The sequence below is a fragment of the Dreissena polymorpha genome, chromosome 9 (genome assembly GCF_020536995.1).
Source record: "Dreissena polymorpha isolate Duluth1 chromosome 9, UMN_Dpol_1.0, whole genome shotgun sequence".
NCBI classification, from domain to species: domain Eukaryota; kingdom Metazoa; phylum Mollusca; class Bivalvia; order Myida; family Dreissenidae; genus Dreissena; species Dreissena polymorpha.
The window spans coordinates 23,882,555-23,901,432 of NC_068363.1; the positions used below are offsets into that span (position 1 = coordinate 23,882,555).

At 36.5% G+C, this 18,878-nt stretch overlaps 1 protein-coding gene across 1 annotated transcript in view; it reads left to right on the top strand.

Moving 5' to 3' along the window:
* Positions 1-60: 60 nt before the first annotated feature.
* Positions 61-18,878, top strand: part of LOC127845420 (uncharacterized aarF domain-containing protein kinase 5-like) — a 32,436-nt gene continuing 13,618 nt past the window's right edge. The window contains exons 1-10 of the mRNA XM_052376321.1: positions 61-94; positions 4,077-4,410; positions 6,645-6,909; positions 8,881-9,021; positions 10,088-10,201; positions 11,008-11,139; positions 11,698-11,781; positions 12,809-12,890; positions 14,749-14,919; positions 16,769-16,979. Coding sequence (XP_052232281.1) covers positions 4,112-4,410; positions 6,645-6,909; positions 8,881-9,021; positions 10,088-10,201; positions 11,008-11,139; positions 11,698-11,781; positions 12,809-12,890; positions 14,749-14,919; positions 16,769-16,979 — 1,499 coding nt within the window. The 5' untranslated portion in view covers positions 61-94; positions 4,077-4,111. The remainder of the gene's footprint in view (positions 95-4,076; positions 4,411-6,644; positions 6,910-8,880; positions 9,022-10,087; positions 10,202-11,007; positions 11,140-11,697; positions 11,782-12,808; positions 12,891-14,748; positions 14,920-16,768; positions 16,980-18,878) is intronic.

Consider the following 18,878-nt stretch of genomic DNA (forward strand, 5'->3'; position numbering starts at 1 on the left):
CTTGTGATTTAGAGCGACGGGATTTACGAAATGAAAATCTAATCACTGGACGCTTGCAAGTTTACAGCTTGGGCATCTAAACAAGATTTTAAAGGTCGGTGAAGTAAATACTTCGCACGTTCAATCTAACTTTTACATTCAATTTACATTTTTCTGTTGTGAGTATATAAATATGCCATTTATACATTTATTGGAGTGAATAAAATGTGATGTTTCATTCAATATAAGTTCCAAAATATTGAAGTAAAATGTGTTTCATAACGTGCATAGTTTTTCGGATAAGCGATTATATAAGGGCATGAATGCCCAGTGCTCCAGCTAGGCCTTAATCGAAGGGCGCCGCGCCCTGCCCTCCCGAACCTCCGCCCTGCCCCCCCGAAACTCCGCCCTGCCCCCCCCCCCCTCAAAAAAAAAAAAAAATTTTTTTTTTTTTTTTTTTTTTACATATGATAATTCATAAATCTCTTATTACATTGTAACACGGAGTGTATATTGACAGGAGATGAATCGAGTATTTGACCCTTACTTTAGTAAATTCAATCTTATGCAAAAACTATTCATCCGATTTTATTGGTTTATACGTTATCTTGTTGCTTATTAATTCCTCTTTCAAAAAAATATAACTTTTAGTATATTCCTGTTGTTATTAATGGATTTATAGCGAGTTAAACACAAGAAATACAAATTTTATGTTTTACCACCGCGCGTTTTAACGTGTCGTGGCTATCGATCTTTTACGATTAGCGTACAGCGAAGCGCCGAGGTTATACATTTTGATGTACCCACTCACGTCTTTTGTTAAATTATAGTTTCATTTCTCGGCCGATTTTGACAAATTATATATCATTAGAAAGCTTACGTTACGCAGTAAACAGATATATCAATATATATTAAGTTTTTCTTCTGATTTCGACAGCCCGGCGAGTTATAACTTTAACTTTTGCAAATATCATACCGTTTTGGAGTTTTAGAATCTAGATTTACGGTTGACATGTTCGTACTTAATACCAATTTGTAGCGTTTATATTTGGAGTTCAGTTTTAAAAATTACATCTTGCTTAGGAGAAAAGAATTCTGTATACGATAGAAAAAAAATTTGTTTATAAACCAAAGTAATTAAGGAATGAAGGCGGGAAAATGTAGCGCGCGTTCCTAACGCACTGAACTGATGCTACGGTCTTGGCGATTATGCTTTTGTTTAGAAATCGGCCATTGAATTTCTTTTGCCATCTTATTATATTTTTTATGGAATATATTGTAGTATTTTGTTCACGAAACATATCAATAAAGCTTATTATAAATGAATCTTAATAAATTAACGATTTCAGCTCTTGTTTATAACACAGAAAGGTTGTAAAATTTATGATGAAACAGCGTATATAGCGGACCCTCTCGATATTATTCGGCTTTGCATGCATACTTGAAATAAAATGGGTGTCAAAAACATTCATCGTTTGCTGTTTATTATCAACAAGGTAATTATGTATAATTATTTGAAATGTTATTTACCTTAAATTATCAATTTATTAAAGATTCTTGAAAATCACGGTCCGTGTTACGCGGGTCATTTCGTATTTTGACATCAGGGCATCATGTCCAACTATTGAAAATCAGATTTTTTCACCGGGACGATGACGGCTTGGATTTAGACAGGCAGACAGATAGTTTATTCAGACTTAAACAACAGTACATCGTCTTCAACTCAAATATATAAATTATTTTTAGACGAATTGTTAGGTGATTACACATATAGCAGTGATGATTCTGAGAATGTTGCCATGTTTCTTATCCGTGTATTCTAGAGTCCATGGTTTGAGCATTTTTATCGCGGTGTTCAAAAAAAGATATCTCAATAATCTTGTTTATTGATAGATCTGTGGTTTTATTGCCCCTGTGTTCAGCACAAACCAATTATCTCGTTATGATCAGATACTGTGCCGACCAATACTAAATAACACTATGGTGTCATACGCCACAGCAGGGACCTATACTTGTATATTGGTCCCTAACCACAGGTGGCAATGTCTGGTCAGATTACACTTTTTATGATACCTCCATGTCTTCTCGTGGTATTAGTGGTCATTTCTTGGAGTAATGTAACGCCCAATACTCAATTTTGCGTTTATGAGATATGTAGCGTATTGAAAACATTTATAGTCATCTGCCCATACAGATTGCCATAAACTAAATACTGTATAGATGTCAGCCAGCTAAATCACAATAATTATAAGTGCTTAATACCTATACATGTACATTTTAAACATTTAAAAAATCTAATACTTAACATTTGACGTATTTAGCGGGGTACCGGTAAAAAAACTCCGTCATTTCGTAGTCCTATAAAGAGTGTATGAATAATCTTTCCGAAAAATACAAATAATACAGTGTTTTAATTTAGAATTCTATATATTTATAACTCTGTTAACTTATAAAGATATTTCAATATACATGCATAGACAGTTGACCGTGATTTTCAAGAATCTTTAAATAATTTTAATTAATTTATAATTTATGGTTAATAACCTTTCATATAATTTTACATAATTACCTTTTTGATAATAAACAACAAACGATGAATGTTTTGACACCCATTATATTTGAAGTATGCAAAGCCGAAAAATATCAAGAGGGTCCGCTATACATTTGTATACGCTGTTTCATCATAAAATTAACACCCTTTCTGTGTTATAATCAAGAGCTGAAATCGTAAATTTATTAAGCTTCATTAATACTTAGCTTTATGGATATGTCTCTAGAACAAAATATTTCAATATATTTCATAAAAAATATAATAATCATGGCAAAGGAAATTCAATGGCCGGTATCTAAACAAAAGCATAATCGCCAAGACCGTAGCATCAGTTCAGAGCGTTAGGAACGCGCGCTACATTTTCCCGCCTTCATTCCTTAATTACTTTAGTTTTTAAACAATTTTTTTTTCTATCGTATACAGAATTCTATTCTCCTAAGCAAGATGTTATTTTTAAAACTGAACTCCAAATATAAACGCTACAAATCGGTATAAAGTACGAACATGTCAACCGTAAATCTAGATTCTAAAACTCCAAAACGGTATGTTATTTGCAAAAGTTAAAGTTATAACTCGCCGGGCTGCCGAAATCAGAAGAAAAACTCAATATATAATGATATATCTGAAAACTACGTTACGTTAGCTTTCTAATGATATATAATTTGTCAAAATCGGCCTAGAAATGAAACTATAATTTAACAAAATACGTGAGTGAGTACATCAAATTTATAACCTCGGCGCTTCGATAAAAGATCGATAGTTACGACACGGTCACGTGACTTAGACACGACAAGATATTTGGCGTAACGGTCCCGTTTCTTATCCGTGTAATCTAGAATCCGTGATTGTAATAAGTTTAATCCTCATTGTAGACATTATATTTGAATGGTTTAATAATAATGGGAATAATACAATTATTTATAACATATAAATTAACACGCAATAGGAAGCATTCCAGAAACACCTGCGCGCTTGAACGTGCCCTTTTCACAAAATACTGCGCGTCGAAAGTGCCCTTTTGACAAAATACTGCGCGTCGAAAGTGCCCTTTTGACAAAAAAGCCCCCCTGCCCTTTTCAAATCCTAGCTGGAGCACTGAATGCCATTAGGTAAAAACCTGGTGCAATAACAAAGTTTTGCAAGTTTATTATGGATAGTAGATTGCTTAAGTAAGCTTAAAATAAGTTAATATTAAAACCTTGTTGTATTGGAACATCGTAGTTGCCATAATTAATGAAAAGCTAATTGTTGAGAAGTGTTTCCAACCTTGTTATGTTTGTATGTATGGAACCATGTTTTTTTTCATTGTTTGACATTTCAATATGTCAATGACTTCAAGTTTGTTATGTTTGTATGTATGGAACCATGGTATTTTTTTTTCATTGTTTGACATTTCAATATGTCAATGACTTCAAGTTTAAAAAGCTCTGCTCTCAATAAAATCTGTGACCTGCGTGAGGTGTTAATCTTTCAACATTATTATTTAAGAATTGTCATGGTATAGTTTTTAGCATATATGAACATTGCATTTTTATTTTTATTTCAGGACGAATAAAACTACTCCTACTTGCATCTCCAGTCATGCAGTCACAGAAAATAACTTACGTTCTCTCATTAGGGAAAAACAAATTAAATTGCTTGCAGTGTGTAAAAAACAGAAACAATTTTGTAGTGAATACAAATCAGTTAAGACTGTGTCATCAAAATGTGATTAACAACAGTGCTAGAAGTTCTCAGGTAACCAAATGGTCAAAGAGCCAAAAGTTGTTTGCTGCCACTGGGATTTTATCAGCTGTCGGTGGTGTTGGATATCTGTGTCTGAGGGAACAACATCGACGCAAAGTGAGAGTGACTGCTGGTGGATTTGTACGCTTTTTTAGGTAACTGCATTCAATTTGAAATAGAATGCTTTTTTGTCTGAACCATAGTTTCATACTGGTGTTACCAGAAGTGACTAAAGGTTTTCTGCCAGTTCTTCCATAACTGGATCCAGTGAATGCTGAGGAACAAAAATGGTTGCTATGGTTACAAATTAATTTTAAATAAACATCTGGATCCTGCAATAACTCGTCAATTACTCAAGCAGGGTTGTCATTATTAACCGATTGCTGATCGAATTCATCGGTTAAAATCGCCAGAAAATCAGTTGTTTTTCCTGAATCTTTTTAATTGCGAACTGAAGTTTTGATCATGCAAACCGAAACAATTGACGAGGAATAAACGTACTATAGTACGCCCGTCATTCAGTCAGTCCATTAACTCCGCCTAAGAGCTACTGTTTTCAAAGAATTTCTCAGAGAGTGGCCAATATTGATTTATTCTTGGTAAGCACTTCAACCAATCAGCGCTCAGGCAGCCGAATACACGCCAACCCCACATGAAATTGTATCAAATAGCTGTACATTTCACAGATTATTACTGACCGTATCTCAACGAATGTTGCACTGTAGAGCGTAATTGACTTGTTTTTTTAGTTAGAGAAAAGGTTTCCACATATTAAAAAATGCTCTTCAATTTTCTACCAAAATAAAAGATATTAGCGACCTCTGCGCTACAAAGTTGTTATTCAGTATCTAAATATTAAAGTCCACGCTTTCCCCGAGGAAGAATGACGTAATATGTTATACATGAAGTCTAACTTTGGCATGATTTTCATCTGTACATTAAAAACACGAGAAATGTGTCTCTGTTGCTAGAATTTTCTTAATTTTCCATGAATAATGAAATCTGAAAATGATTTCGGATAACACATTTAATTATACGCATTTGAAAATACTTCAATTAAATAATGCATTTTGTTATACAAATGGTCATAACACATAATGCAATAAGTAGGTACATTTGTAAATAACGTGTTTTGAGATTGCCAAACTATGCATACATATACATGAAGGTCTACATGCATGAATGACCTGACAAGTGTCACGATCCGGCATGAAAAGTACTCGGTAAAATTTAAAGAAAGGCGCGTTTTTATTCTCAGAAATTCACTTTCATTTTCGCAAACTTTTCTGAAAGGAGGTACCGTACATGTAAAAAGTTTAGATGGAGTGGTTGACTTGTCGTAATTACTTAATATAAACGGTTCTCAATGTTCTCAAATTGCGTCACGTGATTCACGCATGTTCAATGGGAATTCCCCAATCCCACAATTCAATTTGTATATGCACTTGCGTTAAATGGCGGACAAAATTCATCGTCAAAATTGGGCGTAATTTGGTTTTGAAAAAAAGAAATCGTAATAATACTGGGTTATCAGGTAATGGATAGAATTGGAACATGCAAAGATCTATGAATATAATATGTTTTTTCATTGTACAGTATACTAAAAATGTGAAAATCTTAAAATTTTCTATTCTTTTTAGACCTCATTTTAACTTTTTATGCTCTGAGAATAGCAGTATTTTGTACCATAAATGTCTAGAATTCATTTTCGGTCGGGGGGCTTCGCCCACCTGACCTCCCTACCAGGGCCTTGCCCTGTACCTACAAGGGGGCCTAGGCGGCCCCCTTGACCCCCAGCCATATCGGTTACTTTTCCAAAATAATCCTTTGTTTACAATCATAATGACAACCCTGCTCATGCTAGTTTGATGAAACGTGGTGTGTTGATAGAGAGCCTTAAAGGGGATTAATCAAATTATTTCAGTTTTTGCAGTCAGGTTGTTGTTTCTACGGTTACATATGCTATGGTTTACTTAGAGAAATAATTGAAAAGTCACACATGTATCCTACGTTGACTCAAAAAGTGTATAATCAATACATCACGTCATGTATTACATGTAGAAATATATACATAATATCAGTTTTTTGGTCTTTCCGTCCATCTGTTTGTTGGTTAGAAAAATCTGGATCCAATGATAATAGAACAAGACTACTTTAGCAAGACTTTTGAAAAAATAAAGCAAAATATTAAAATGTTAATGTGACACAAGTACATGAATGTAAAAAGTTAAGGATAAGTTTTGTATAAAATTAATGGCAATTCATGTTGATTAGTTTTTAAATTAAGAATATTATGGTAAAAGCCATGTTAAGTTGTATTGTTGGGGTTAAAATGTGAATTATGAAAGAAAAATAAGAACATTCTCAGTGGGTTATTTTATTTACTCAGGTCTGCTGTCATCGGCCTTTCTGTTTCTATCGACTACAAATGGTCGCTATGGGGTCTGGAAGATGAGTCCCCCGATTACGACAAAATGATCCGGGCCTGTCACAAGCGTTCCGCTGAAAAGCTTCTCATGGGCTGCCTGAACAATGGGGGCTTGTACGTGAAACTGGGCCAGGGTCTCGTGTCTATGAACCACATTTTGCCGAAGGAGTACGTGGACACTCTAGTCATTCTGCAGGACAAGGCCTTGCACATGGGCCCTGAAGAGGTACAACCGTTTTTAGTGCAGCTTTTCTTCTGTAACTTTATTCATATATCCATGCCAGGGCTTTTTCACACCATTGTAGGAATATGATCTTTTCCTTTACTCCTTATCAATGCATTCTGACCATTACAAAATCAAATTAAATTTAAGAATTTTTTTCATAGATTCAAGTTTTTAACTTTTCTTTTCCAAATTATGACACTGATGAGCAGCAAGCAGCATAAAACCTGAAAGACCTGCCAGTTAATCTTTATTGCCATAATTAAAAGATCTTTTCCCACATGACATCTAAAAGTCAAACCATAATAGGGAATTTTGTTTCCGGCTTTGGGAAAAAGATACTTTTTTGCTATTGGAAAAATGACCAAATTAGGGCTCTAAAAACATCCCTTGCATGATTAAGCAGTTCTTAATTTTCCAGTCAAGATCACATGTAGCAGTTTTGATTTCATCAATACTCATAAATCTGACCCAAGTGTCATGTGCATTCAAGGTATAGATGACTGGAACTATGCACTAGCCAATCATATGCTTTTGTATGTTTAGTTGGATTTTCAATCATGTCTTGCGGGTAATTTAACTTACACTTTTTTGGGTGAGTTGGCTTTACAAGTATTTTGTCAATAAATTAATATTAGCCACATCATGCAAAAATGGATCTTATGTCATATGCACCCAGCAAGGCTCCGGAGCAGCCTTGGCATTTATTTTGTCTTATTCTGGTGACCTTTGCTGTCCACCATAAAGTCATGCAAGATGTCATGGTCTAACTAGCGACAGGGTAGCTCCTGTCCACCATAAAGTCATGCAAGATGTCATGGTCTAACTAGCGGACAGGGTAGCTCCTGACCAATCTTTGCAAATGCACAGGCGTGTATGGAGCTACCACAGGCTGGTATGGATCTACTCTGCACAGGCTGGTATGGAGCTACCACAGGCTGGTATGGAGCTACCACAGGCTGGTATGGAGTTACTCTGCACAGGCTGGTATGGAGCTACCACAGGCTGGTATGGAGCTACTCTGCACAGGCTGGTATGGAGCTACCACAGGCTGGTATGGAGCTACTCTGCACAGGCTGGTGCGTAGCTACAACAGGCTGGTATGGAGCTACTCTGCACAGGCTGGTATGGAGCTACCACAGGCTGGTATGGAGCTACTCTGCATAGGCTGGTTTGGAGCTACCACAGGCTGGTATGGGGCTACTCTGCACAGGCTGGTATGGAGCTACCACAGGCTGGATGGAGCTACCACAGGCTGGTATGGAGCTTCCACAGGCTGGTATGGAGCTACCACAGGCTTGTTTGGAGCTACCACATGCTGGTATGGAGCTATCACAGGCTGGTATGGAGCTACCACAGGCTGGTTTGGAGCTACCACAGGCTGGTATGGAGCTACCACAGGCTGGTATGGAGCTACTCTGCATAGGCTGGTTTGGAGCTACCACAGGCTGGTATGGGGCTACTCTGCACAGGCTGGTATGGAGCTACCACAGGCTGGATGGAGCTACCACAGGCTGGTATGGAGCTTCCACAGGCTGGTATGGAGCTACCACAGGCTGGTTTGGAGCTACCACATGCTGGTATGGAGCTATCACAGGCTGGTATGGAGCTACCACAGACTGGTTTGGAGCTACCACAGGCTGGTATGGAGCTACCACAGGCTGGTATGGAGCTACCACAGGCTGGTATGGAGCTACCACAGGCTGGTATGGAGCTACCACAGGCTGGTATGGAGCTACCATAGGCTGGTATGGAGCTACCACAGGCTGGTATGGAGCTACCACAGGCTGGTATGGAGCTACTCTGCACAGGCTGGTATGGAGCTACTCTGCACAGGCTGGTATGGAGCTACTCTTGTTGCATAAAGCGATAAAAACATTTTTGCATCATGTGGCTCATATTGTATTGATGAATATACGGGGGACGTATGACTTTCTCATATTTGAACTCAAGAAAAACAAATGCTGATTTTAGACGGAGGAGTTGTTCATAGAAGATTTCGGTGAGTCGCCTCACACTCTGTTTAAAGAGTTTGACGAGGAGCCAATAGCAGCGGCCAGCCTTGCTCAAGTTCACAAGGCTACAACGCACGACGGAAAAGATGTGGCAGTCAAGGTTGGTGCTTTTATAGTTAGGTGTTGTTGTGGGAAAATTGGACATTGGCTGCCGAAAACTGTTTGAGCTTTTGTTATAAATAGGGGAATTTGCTATGTTTTAATTCTCTTTGATTTCAGGATTGATAATGTTTATGTAAGTAAATTAAATAGTTATTCATGAGAAAAACAAAACAAAGGACCTATCAGAATTTTGTATGTATTTAATGTTGAAATGTGCAGTTTAACCACCTGTCAGCATGTATCACTGTCTCTCCCCCAGACTGCAGCCTAAGGGTAAATAAACTCCATGGCAAGTTGTAAATATCTATGAAGGTTTCATAAATAATGTTTAAAAGTTATTTAAATGACATATTTCATGTCTCTAAATGGAACAGAGGATTCACAAATACTGAGTGCAAGTAACATAACTCAGTTGCAAATACCTGTACATCAGCATATATCTAAGGGCCCCATTCTGGGAAAACAGGGCTTAATGCATGTGCCTGAAGTGTTGTCCCAGATTAGCCTTTGCAGTCTTCACATGCTGATCAGGGATGACACTTTCAGGCTAATCAGGGATGATACTTTCATGCTAATCAGGGATGATACTTTCAGGCTAATCAGGGATTACACTTTCAGGCTAATCAGGGATTACACTTTCAGGCTAATCAGGGATGATACTTTCAGGCTAATCAGGGATGATACTTTCAGGCTAATCAGGGATGATACTTTCAGGCTAATCAGGGATGATACTTTCAGGCTAATTAGGGATGATACTTTCAGGCTAATCAGGGATGATACTTTCAGGCTAATCAGGGATGATACTTTCAGGCTCATCAGGGATGATACTTTCAGGCTAATCAGGGATGATAATTTCCGCTTCACCGCTTCTATGGTATTTTTTGTTTAAAGAAATTCTCTTTTTAGTGAAAATTCAATTTAGGTAGACAGCAAGGGCTAATGTGGGACGACACTTTACGCACATACATTAAGCCCAATTTCCCCTAAATGTGGCTTACATACGGAGTTGTTTCCCTTTAAATGTTTATAGTGACTCCTGCTTTAACTAAATTGCCTGATATCAGGTCCAGTACATAGACTTGCAGGACCGCTTTGCTGGGGACATCAAAACCTGTGAAATCTTGCTCAAGGTGGTCGGATGGATGCACCCCAAGTTTGAGTTTGCCTGGGTTTTACAGGTAAGAAATAGTATGTGCGGTTATCAGATTGAGTTTGCCTGGGTTTTACAGGTAAGAAATAGTATGTGCGGTTATCAGATTGAGTTTGCCTGGGTTTTACAGGTAAGAAATAGTATGTGCGGTTATCAGATTTGTATTAAAATCATTATGTCTTTTATATATGTTACCAAATAGTGCTAATTTTAAGAAATTTTAACAATTTGAAACGATAGGTGGCCAATCTGTGTTTTCTTTCTCACAAAATATATAACTTTATAAAAAGTGTTTTAACAATTTGATAAGATTAGAAAAGATATAATGACAAGAAAAGTCCATAATTTTAGACCAGTCCACATGTTCATGGGTTCTTAATTTATGGAATTGAATAAACTGGTAACCGCTCTATTCCAATTTCCTGCTATTCGTTTACATACTTAAAGGGGCCTCTTTGCAGATTGCCAAAAAGAAAATTTTCAAAAAGTTTGTCATTGATTCAAACAACAAAAATATATATACATTCATGTTAAAAAACGCCCTATTAATTAATAAAAATATTGTTTCACTTATGGATAATAATTTATAATTAGGGATAAAGTAATATAGGTTAAGTAATGTTATTCATCAATAATTTTAAAATAAATATTTGTATAACCAGTGTTTAAGAGATGCTGTTATGTTCAAGATTAAGTCTGCATAGTCCAGAGGTGGTGTGTAAACTATGACTTCCAATGGACATTTCTCAAAACAATAAAAATCAGTGGAAAGTCTCTTTAATGTAACCTTTTACACCATTATTCAGTGTGTTAAAAGTTCTCACCTCTTTTCAGGACATGAAGGGAACGCTGGCACAGGAGCTGGATTTCATTAACGAAGGGAAGAACTCAGAACGATGCCAGGCCGACTTGAGGCATCTGGACTATGTTTATGTCCCGAAAGTTCACTGGGACAAGACAAGCACTGTATGTGATTTTTTTTTATTTTTTGTGAGCCTCATTCTCTGAAAACTGAGCTTAAAGCAAGTGCATAAAGTGTTGTTTAGATTAGCCTGTGTTCATATTGGTGTGTTTTATTCCCTTCAAGGGAATAAAATAAATCTATTTATGTTCAAGCATTATTTGATTTATATCAGTCCATCTGTCTGGAAAAAGACAGAGTAAAAATGGGATACATTTGACCATACATTGACCTTAGACTGTCTTTGATATAAAATAGCAGGACTTTCTCTAATTCTTGGGGATCTGCATTAAGCCCTCATTTTGTGGGAAAATAGTATCATTGTTGGTGTTTGGTGTATAGTAATGGGTGACTGGAGAATGGAAAATCGCTAAGTTTGATTAATTCAAGGGAAAACTCGCTAGTCTGCAAGATATTTTCAGAAGAAATTACACTATATAATGGCAAGTAGTTTTTTTTTTAAACAAGTCTCAGAGAGCATTGCAAATTGATATATATTGCACTTGCATAAACACTGATAGTACATTTGAAAAAACAACAACTTCATACTCTTTTATTTTCAGAGAGTTTTAACTGCTGAGTTCATTGATGGATGCAAGGTGAGCGACATGGAGAGCATACGGAAGATGGGACTTTCGTTGAGCGACGTAAGTAAAACACTGGGGCCTCTCTGGGAAAACTGGGCTATTGCTTGTACATAAAATGTTGTGTTAGGTAAGCCTGTGCAGTCTGCACAGGCTAGTCAGTGACAACACTTCCTGCTTTAATAGAATTTTTTAAAGGAAGTCTCTTCTTAACAAAAATCCAGTCTAGGCGGAAAGTGTTGTCCCAGATTAACCTTTGCAGTCCACGCTGGCTAGTCAGTCACACCAGTCCACATTGGCTAATCAGTCACACCAGTCCACATTGGCTAATCAGTCACACCAGCCCACATTGGCTAATCAGTCACACCAGTCCACATTGGCTAATCAGTCACACCAGTCCACATTGGCTAATCAGTCACACCAGTCCACATTGGCTAATCAGTCCACATTGGCTAATCTGTCACACCAGTCCACATTGGCTAATCAGTCACACCAGTCCACATTGGCTAATCAGTCACACCAGTCCACATTGGCTAATCAGTCACACCAGTCCACATTGGCTAATCAGTCACACCAGTCCACATTGGCTAATCAGTCACACCAGTCCACATTGGCTAATCAGTCACACTTTTCGCTTTTATGGAATTTTTAGTTGAAAGGAAGTCTCTTTGAAATGAAAATCCAATCTTGGTGAAAAGTTTCATTCTGATTAGCCTGTGCAATAAGTATTTATATTTTGCTCTAGATATTTGACAGACATGGAGTGATGCAGCACTAAGCTCACATAGCTATTAAACTTTCTAGACTCACACAAGTTGAGTGAATGTTTAATTCAGTTATCTGCCATTTAGTGTAATAATATTATATTCAATTTGTATGTTTCCTTGTGCAGTGGGGGCAGGTGGAGACTTAAGTTTTTGTAGAAGACACCACATGTCTTGCATGGTGACCACCAACCAAGCTCACATGCACCAGGAGACGAAATTGACCCCAGGTTGCCTTGATGAGAAAAGCATTGTTACCAACCACAGCACAAATGGCACAGCCATTTTAGAAGATTAAAAAAGCATTGTCATTTTATGTATTTTAGGTTGACCAGAAACTGGTGCGCTGCTTCTCAGATCAGATCTTCCTCACTGGGTTTGTTCATGCTGATCCCCACCCTGGCAATGGTAAGATATGTAGACATTAGTCGTTGGTTTTAGTTTGTCAACAAACTTTGTTTTCTTACGACCTCTCCTCCTGAATCGCTGGGCAGTTTATAACGAATATTTACAACAATAATCCTTGGGTGACTCTCTTTCCAAGTTGATTTTAAAACTGAAAACTAACACAAAAATCTCTAAACAACAATGACCTTTTTTTTTAGAATTTGATTTGTAACATAGTCTAGTGGTCTTCTACTATGTTTGTTAAAGTCATGCCACTGTGGTCAAAATTGGCCATGCCCCGGGGTCACATGATTTATGTAGACTTCAAGTTTTTTTAATCAAAATCTAATCTAATATAATTGATACAAATAGTAGTGTTTTTCCCAGGCCATTTTAGCGTGGCGAAAAACCACGCCGCCCTCCAGGATCGTCACGCTGCCCTTTTTAAAGGCTAATTTCGCCACGCGCCCTTTTTTTCAAAGGCAAATTTCGCCACGCGCCCTTATCGATAACATCTTTATTGTCTTACGATCTAACTTGGTCCGCAAAATCAGCTTCCTTGATTGTCTGTGACGCTCCGACTGTGCTTGATTTACTCGAGAGGCGTAAACGTCTAATCGACTATATTTAATTGAGCAGATTTAATCTATAACCGTGCTTGATTAGGTCTTACTGACTGCTCCAAACCTGTGAATTAGTCATGCGTGAATAACCCCGTGTCAGTATCAATCGATAATGCCGGTGGCTATGTTATACCAAGCGCACTTTTCGCTCGGCAATGTGTACTCCTCCACGATATAATCATTACTTCGGAGACTTTTGATGAAAAACTCGATGTTATTCTCGTGGCAATTGTGCTGTGCATGCATTATTCAGTTATATCAAAGCGTATATTTTTACGCATAATTACATATAAATTCACAAACAAATTTATTCTTTATATTTTTCGTCTTTAAGATAATTAGATCTAATTATTGAAATAATTACTGAGACGTATACCAATTTAACAAAATGCGAATCACGTATACGATTTAATGTTGCTATGCGCACCTGTCGCTTACATCATTTGACATTTTATCAACATGGCGGACTATACAGAATTAAATTGTGACTCGGCTAAAATGGCAAATAACGTCGTAAACGATCGAATTAACGATGGAGTTTATACATTAAGAAGGAATTAATGAAATGTCTGTGATAATCAACGATGCATAAAAATGTTTTAGATAGCAACACCATTATTTATTTATTTGTAATCTACTCTGTTGATGGATGTCACGGAAACCTGCTCCAAACCTGTGAATATTGTTAGCGATCAATTTACTCGCAATGTTATTTTAAACATCTGTCGAGATTATTGTTAGAAAATGGGATAAGACAAACATGGTTTCATTTATATGTTAGTGGATCTGTGTATAATCAGATTCATATGCATTTATTGCTTTATTATGTTTGTCGTGCTGTACAGTTTATTGAAACAGCATGGAACTTTAATGTACATTGCAAGGTAAATATATTAATATAAATCATAGTAAGTTAAATACATCTATTACCATTAAATGTGCTTGTTTATATGTTATTTTTTTCCACAACTGCTTCTGATGCGATTACATGTTTCCACGTAATTCAGGTATTCACGGAACGTTTTTGCCCCTTTTTGCCTAAACTGCGCGCTAAAATGCCCTTTTTGAAAGTAATGCGCCATGCCCCTTTGCCCTCCTGGGAAAAACACTAAATAGTATTCACCGATTCAATACTTATAAATATTCAATAAATTTTGTTAAAACACAAATACTGGAATGTGTGCAATGTTTGATGATTACAAACAATAACAATTAATCAAATACCTGTTAGAAAAAAAATACTGGAAACTTTGCAGTGTTTGTTCGAGTGGGAAAAGACAAGAAAGCAGAAATCGTGCTTCTAGACCATGGTCTCTATGACTACCTGCGTCCGAGCCATCGAGAGTACCTGTGTAACCTCTACAAGGCCATAATCATGAGGAACGAGGATGACATGGAACGATACTCGCATCTCCTCGGGGTGAAAGGTAAGGCAGTTTTCATAGGAGCCGCAAATATAAATGAGCCATGCTCTGTGAAAAGGGGGTTTAATGCATGTGCGTAAAATGTCGTAAAGATTAGCCTGTGCAGTTTGCCTAAACTGTATTTACCTCAAGAACAATTAAGGCAAAATACAATAAAAGGGAAAAGTGCAGTCCCTGATAAGCCTTTGCAAACTGCGCAGACTTATCTCTTATCTGACATGACACTTTATGCACATGCATTAAACCCACTTTTCACTGTGCGCGGCCTTAATATATTCACATTACCCCCGAATTCACAAATCATTTTAGAGGATTTACATTCAGCAAACAATTTTCTTGATATATATATGAGCAGCACAGTGAAAAAACTGGGCTTAATGCAGGTGTTTAAAGTGTTGTCCCAGATTAGCCTCTGAAGTCTGGAGGAAAAATATTTCGGCCCGGTTTTTCCAGAGTGAGATTTAACCCTTTGCATGTTGGGAAATTTGTTGTCTGCTAAAATGTCGTCTGCAGAATTTCTTAAATTAGCATTTTCTTCTATTTTTTTCAAAGAATACTATCAGAATAGCAAACAGTTTGGATCCTGATGAGACCCACCTTCTGTGGCGTCTCATCTGGATCCAAACTGTTTGCAAAGGCCTTTAAAATTCGGTTCCCGCACTGAAAGGGTTAACTGGATTTTTGCTTAGCTATGTTAAGAAAGTTTGAGAAGTCATCTTAAAGTGCTTGATGGCTTTCACAACTGAATGAAGTTACTGTGAAGATAGATTAGTAATACAGGAAAGTCAGTTTTGGCAGAATTATGACAAGTTGTCTTAAATGTACAATGTTACAATTTGGATGTAAATTCTCTTCAAAGATTCATGAATTTTTGGGTTATCTTGGTTTTTTACTTGTCAACTAGAGTTGTTGTTTATTTTTTACTAATGTTGCCTTTTGGCTTTATCATTACAGTTGGAGGAAATAACTTTGTTTAACCTTCTTACAAATGTATTTTATAGTTTAAGTGTTGTAGAGAATTGCAACCTTTCCGGCTCAGAAGCAAAGTGAAATTAACTATGCAACCAGCATAAAACCAGAACAGCCTCTGATTAACTTTCAGTCTGTTTAGGTTTTATGCTGTTTGCTGCTATCAGTATCTTAGGGTTAGAAATAAAACCTTTAAAACTTGAATCTAGTTTGAAAGGTCTTGAATTTATTTTGATTTTCTAAATATTAGTATAATGCACATCTGAGTTGGAAAGTGTTACATGTTCAATGGAAAGATCTAGGAGGACAAAAGTAACAGGTTGAGGCTTCAATGTGACAGGGTGGAAAGCTGGACCTATATGTATCTGATGATATTTTCTTATAAAAGCTAAATCTAAGGAATTTCTAAGTCTTCTCAAATGTGCATTATTGTTTTAAGCATATTTCTTAAATATTTGCAATAAACATTTCTAATAATATATTTAACTGCAGAAGATTCTCTATCTCTTGTAGAGGGAAGCAGAAAGGAGCAGGGCGCAGCACCCAGCTTTAGGCTCTAGATCTTTTTCTTAACTCAATACATTTGCTTTATCAGGGATAGAAACTTACTAATTTGTGTGTATTGCCCAGAGGGTCAACAACCCCAAATACTTTTGTAGCCAGGCATAAGTACCACTTACACATCATAATAACCTAATTGTTATAAAAAAATCAGACAATGTTATAAATTTGCTGTCATGACTCGATGCACGCTGCCCTTTTATGAGCCTGAATCTACGTGCTTTAAAAAGTATAAACCCACAAGGAGGCAACCACTAATTTCCAACCCTGTTTATTCACTGTATATATTTCCAAGCCTTAATAAATCTTTTGTTGCTCACAGATTATCAGATCTTTGCCAGCCTTGTCAAGCAGGGCCCGGTTAAATTCACCCGAGCCCCGCCGCTATTTCGACACAAGCCTGTCAACATGAAAGCGTTTAGAAAACTCCCGAAGGAGATCCAGAAAGAAATGAAGGAGGATTTTGAGATTCTCCATGAGCGCATTTTCCAAGCTATGCGTGACATGCCTAGCTCTCTGCTATTGATTTTTAGGTAAAGACAGATTCAGTAATGTGAAGCCTCTTTCAAAGAAAGGCACTGGTGGTGTTTTGTGTCCTCTTCAAGTTTTTTATGTCGGTGGATGATTTCTAATTCTTTGCATGCTGATCCTTTAATAATTTTATAACTGTGGATAAGTCTAGTGTGGAATTTTTATATGAAAATCAAGCTCTCATCCTGACAATTTGTTTACATACATTTTTAAAAGGGCCTGCTTATTATTGATTTTTAAAGTATTACCATTATATCAAGTTAGTACAGAAAATGGGACAATAAATTTAAAGATTGTTAATGCTACTTAAAACAGTTGTGATGGGGTATTTTTACATGGTATGCATGCTCAGTGTTGTTATATCTTTAATCTTGCATGTTTAAATATACAAACATCTGTCTTTATAATATGAAAAAAAATGAGACCAGTTGGGCACACATCAGGGACTTTTCTCTAAACCAAATAATCATCAGTTCCAAAAAATGTCCAATCATGCATTTCTTTTAAGGATTTAATAGTAGATCTCTATTTTACATATTTCATTGTGCGGTTTGAACTGTCTGGAAAATTACCCCCAATGAAAGACAGGGCATGTGAGCAGTTTATCCAATCAGATTTCAGTGTATAAGAAAACGTAAAAAGTTGTAATTATTTATGTTTAGATATTTGATGACTATATGGCATATGCCGAACACTATAATCATAACTTTTTTATCAATAATGATGTAATGATTTTATTTGCGGGCAAGAAAACTTACTTTGTTATTTGTTGATTTTGTTTCTATTCAGCCTGTTTCAACTATTTATTTCTTGAAAACATTGGAGAAAGACCCTACTCATGTAATTCACATCCAAAATTAACTCTCTAGGAACTGACAGTTGTTAAATACATGATTTAATGTCATGTTTTGAAACCACACACCACAAGCTGTTGCTTTTTTGGAAAATTCCTCAAGGAAATAGAAGAGTCAATGAGACATAACCAGTGTTTTTTTAAATGCGAGTCCTGCTTCCTGAACTCACCCTCTGGGGATGCAAAGTTTGGACTTATGTGAGTCCCAAAAATGCATTGAAATTTCTCCAAAAAATAATATCGGTCACTATTTGGACTCATTCTTTCATCTCGGGGACCCATAGATTTGCAAGTTATCGAGTCCAAGGACTCAGATGAGCAAATTTGTAAAAATATCACTGCATAACAAACACACGTAGACATTATTATCAGATGTTCTGTTTTTGTCTTAAAAGTTTTAGAATAAACTCATATTATCTTACACTTATTTAATTCTGACAAAAAATCCTCCATATACATTTGCTTCATGAAACTTTGACAAACTTTTTTATCTGGCTTACAAAAATTTACTTTTGACAGACAGTAAATGTGTTCAAAGTAACAGTAATACAATTTGTTAGGTTCTTTTGTTAGTTTTATTGGAATACATATTACAGCGAAACCTCTCTAAACCGAAGAGTTTGGATACTACCGGTACACAGAATCTTCGCCTTTCAGAGGAGTTTGGTTTATCAAGGTTATTGTATTTCACCATTTATCGCGGTCATGCAGCTGTGGTTTTGTGATTTCACACAGGACTAAATCTGCTGTGCCATTTATTCAGGTCTTTTTAGATTGAATGATTCAATTTCTGCTTTAAGTTTTCAGTTTTCGATTCAGACAGGTTTTGGTTTATGAAGGTTGTTTGTGCATACAATTAGAGTTTTTACAAATCAGAATTGATATGACTGTTTGGTTAAGACAGGTTTCACTGCAAATACGTTCTGGTGTTATTAATTGATGAAAGTTTTTCTGGTTATAGGAAAGCATTTGGAAATGTAATGCCACACATTTTTCTTTTCTTTCAGATAAAATTCAGATTAGTTGTGCCTTATTTGGTCACGATTTT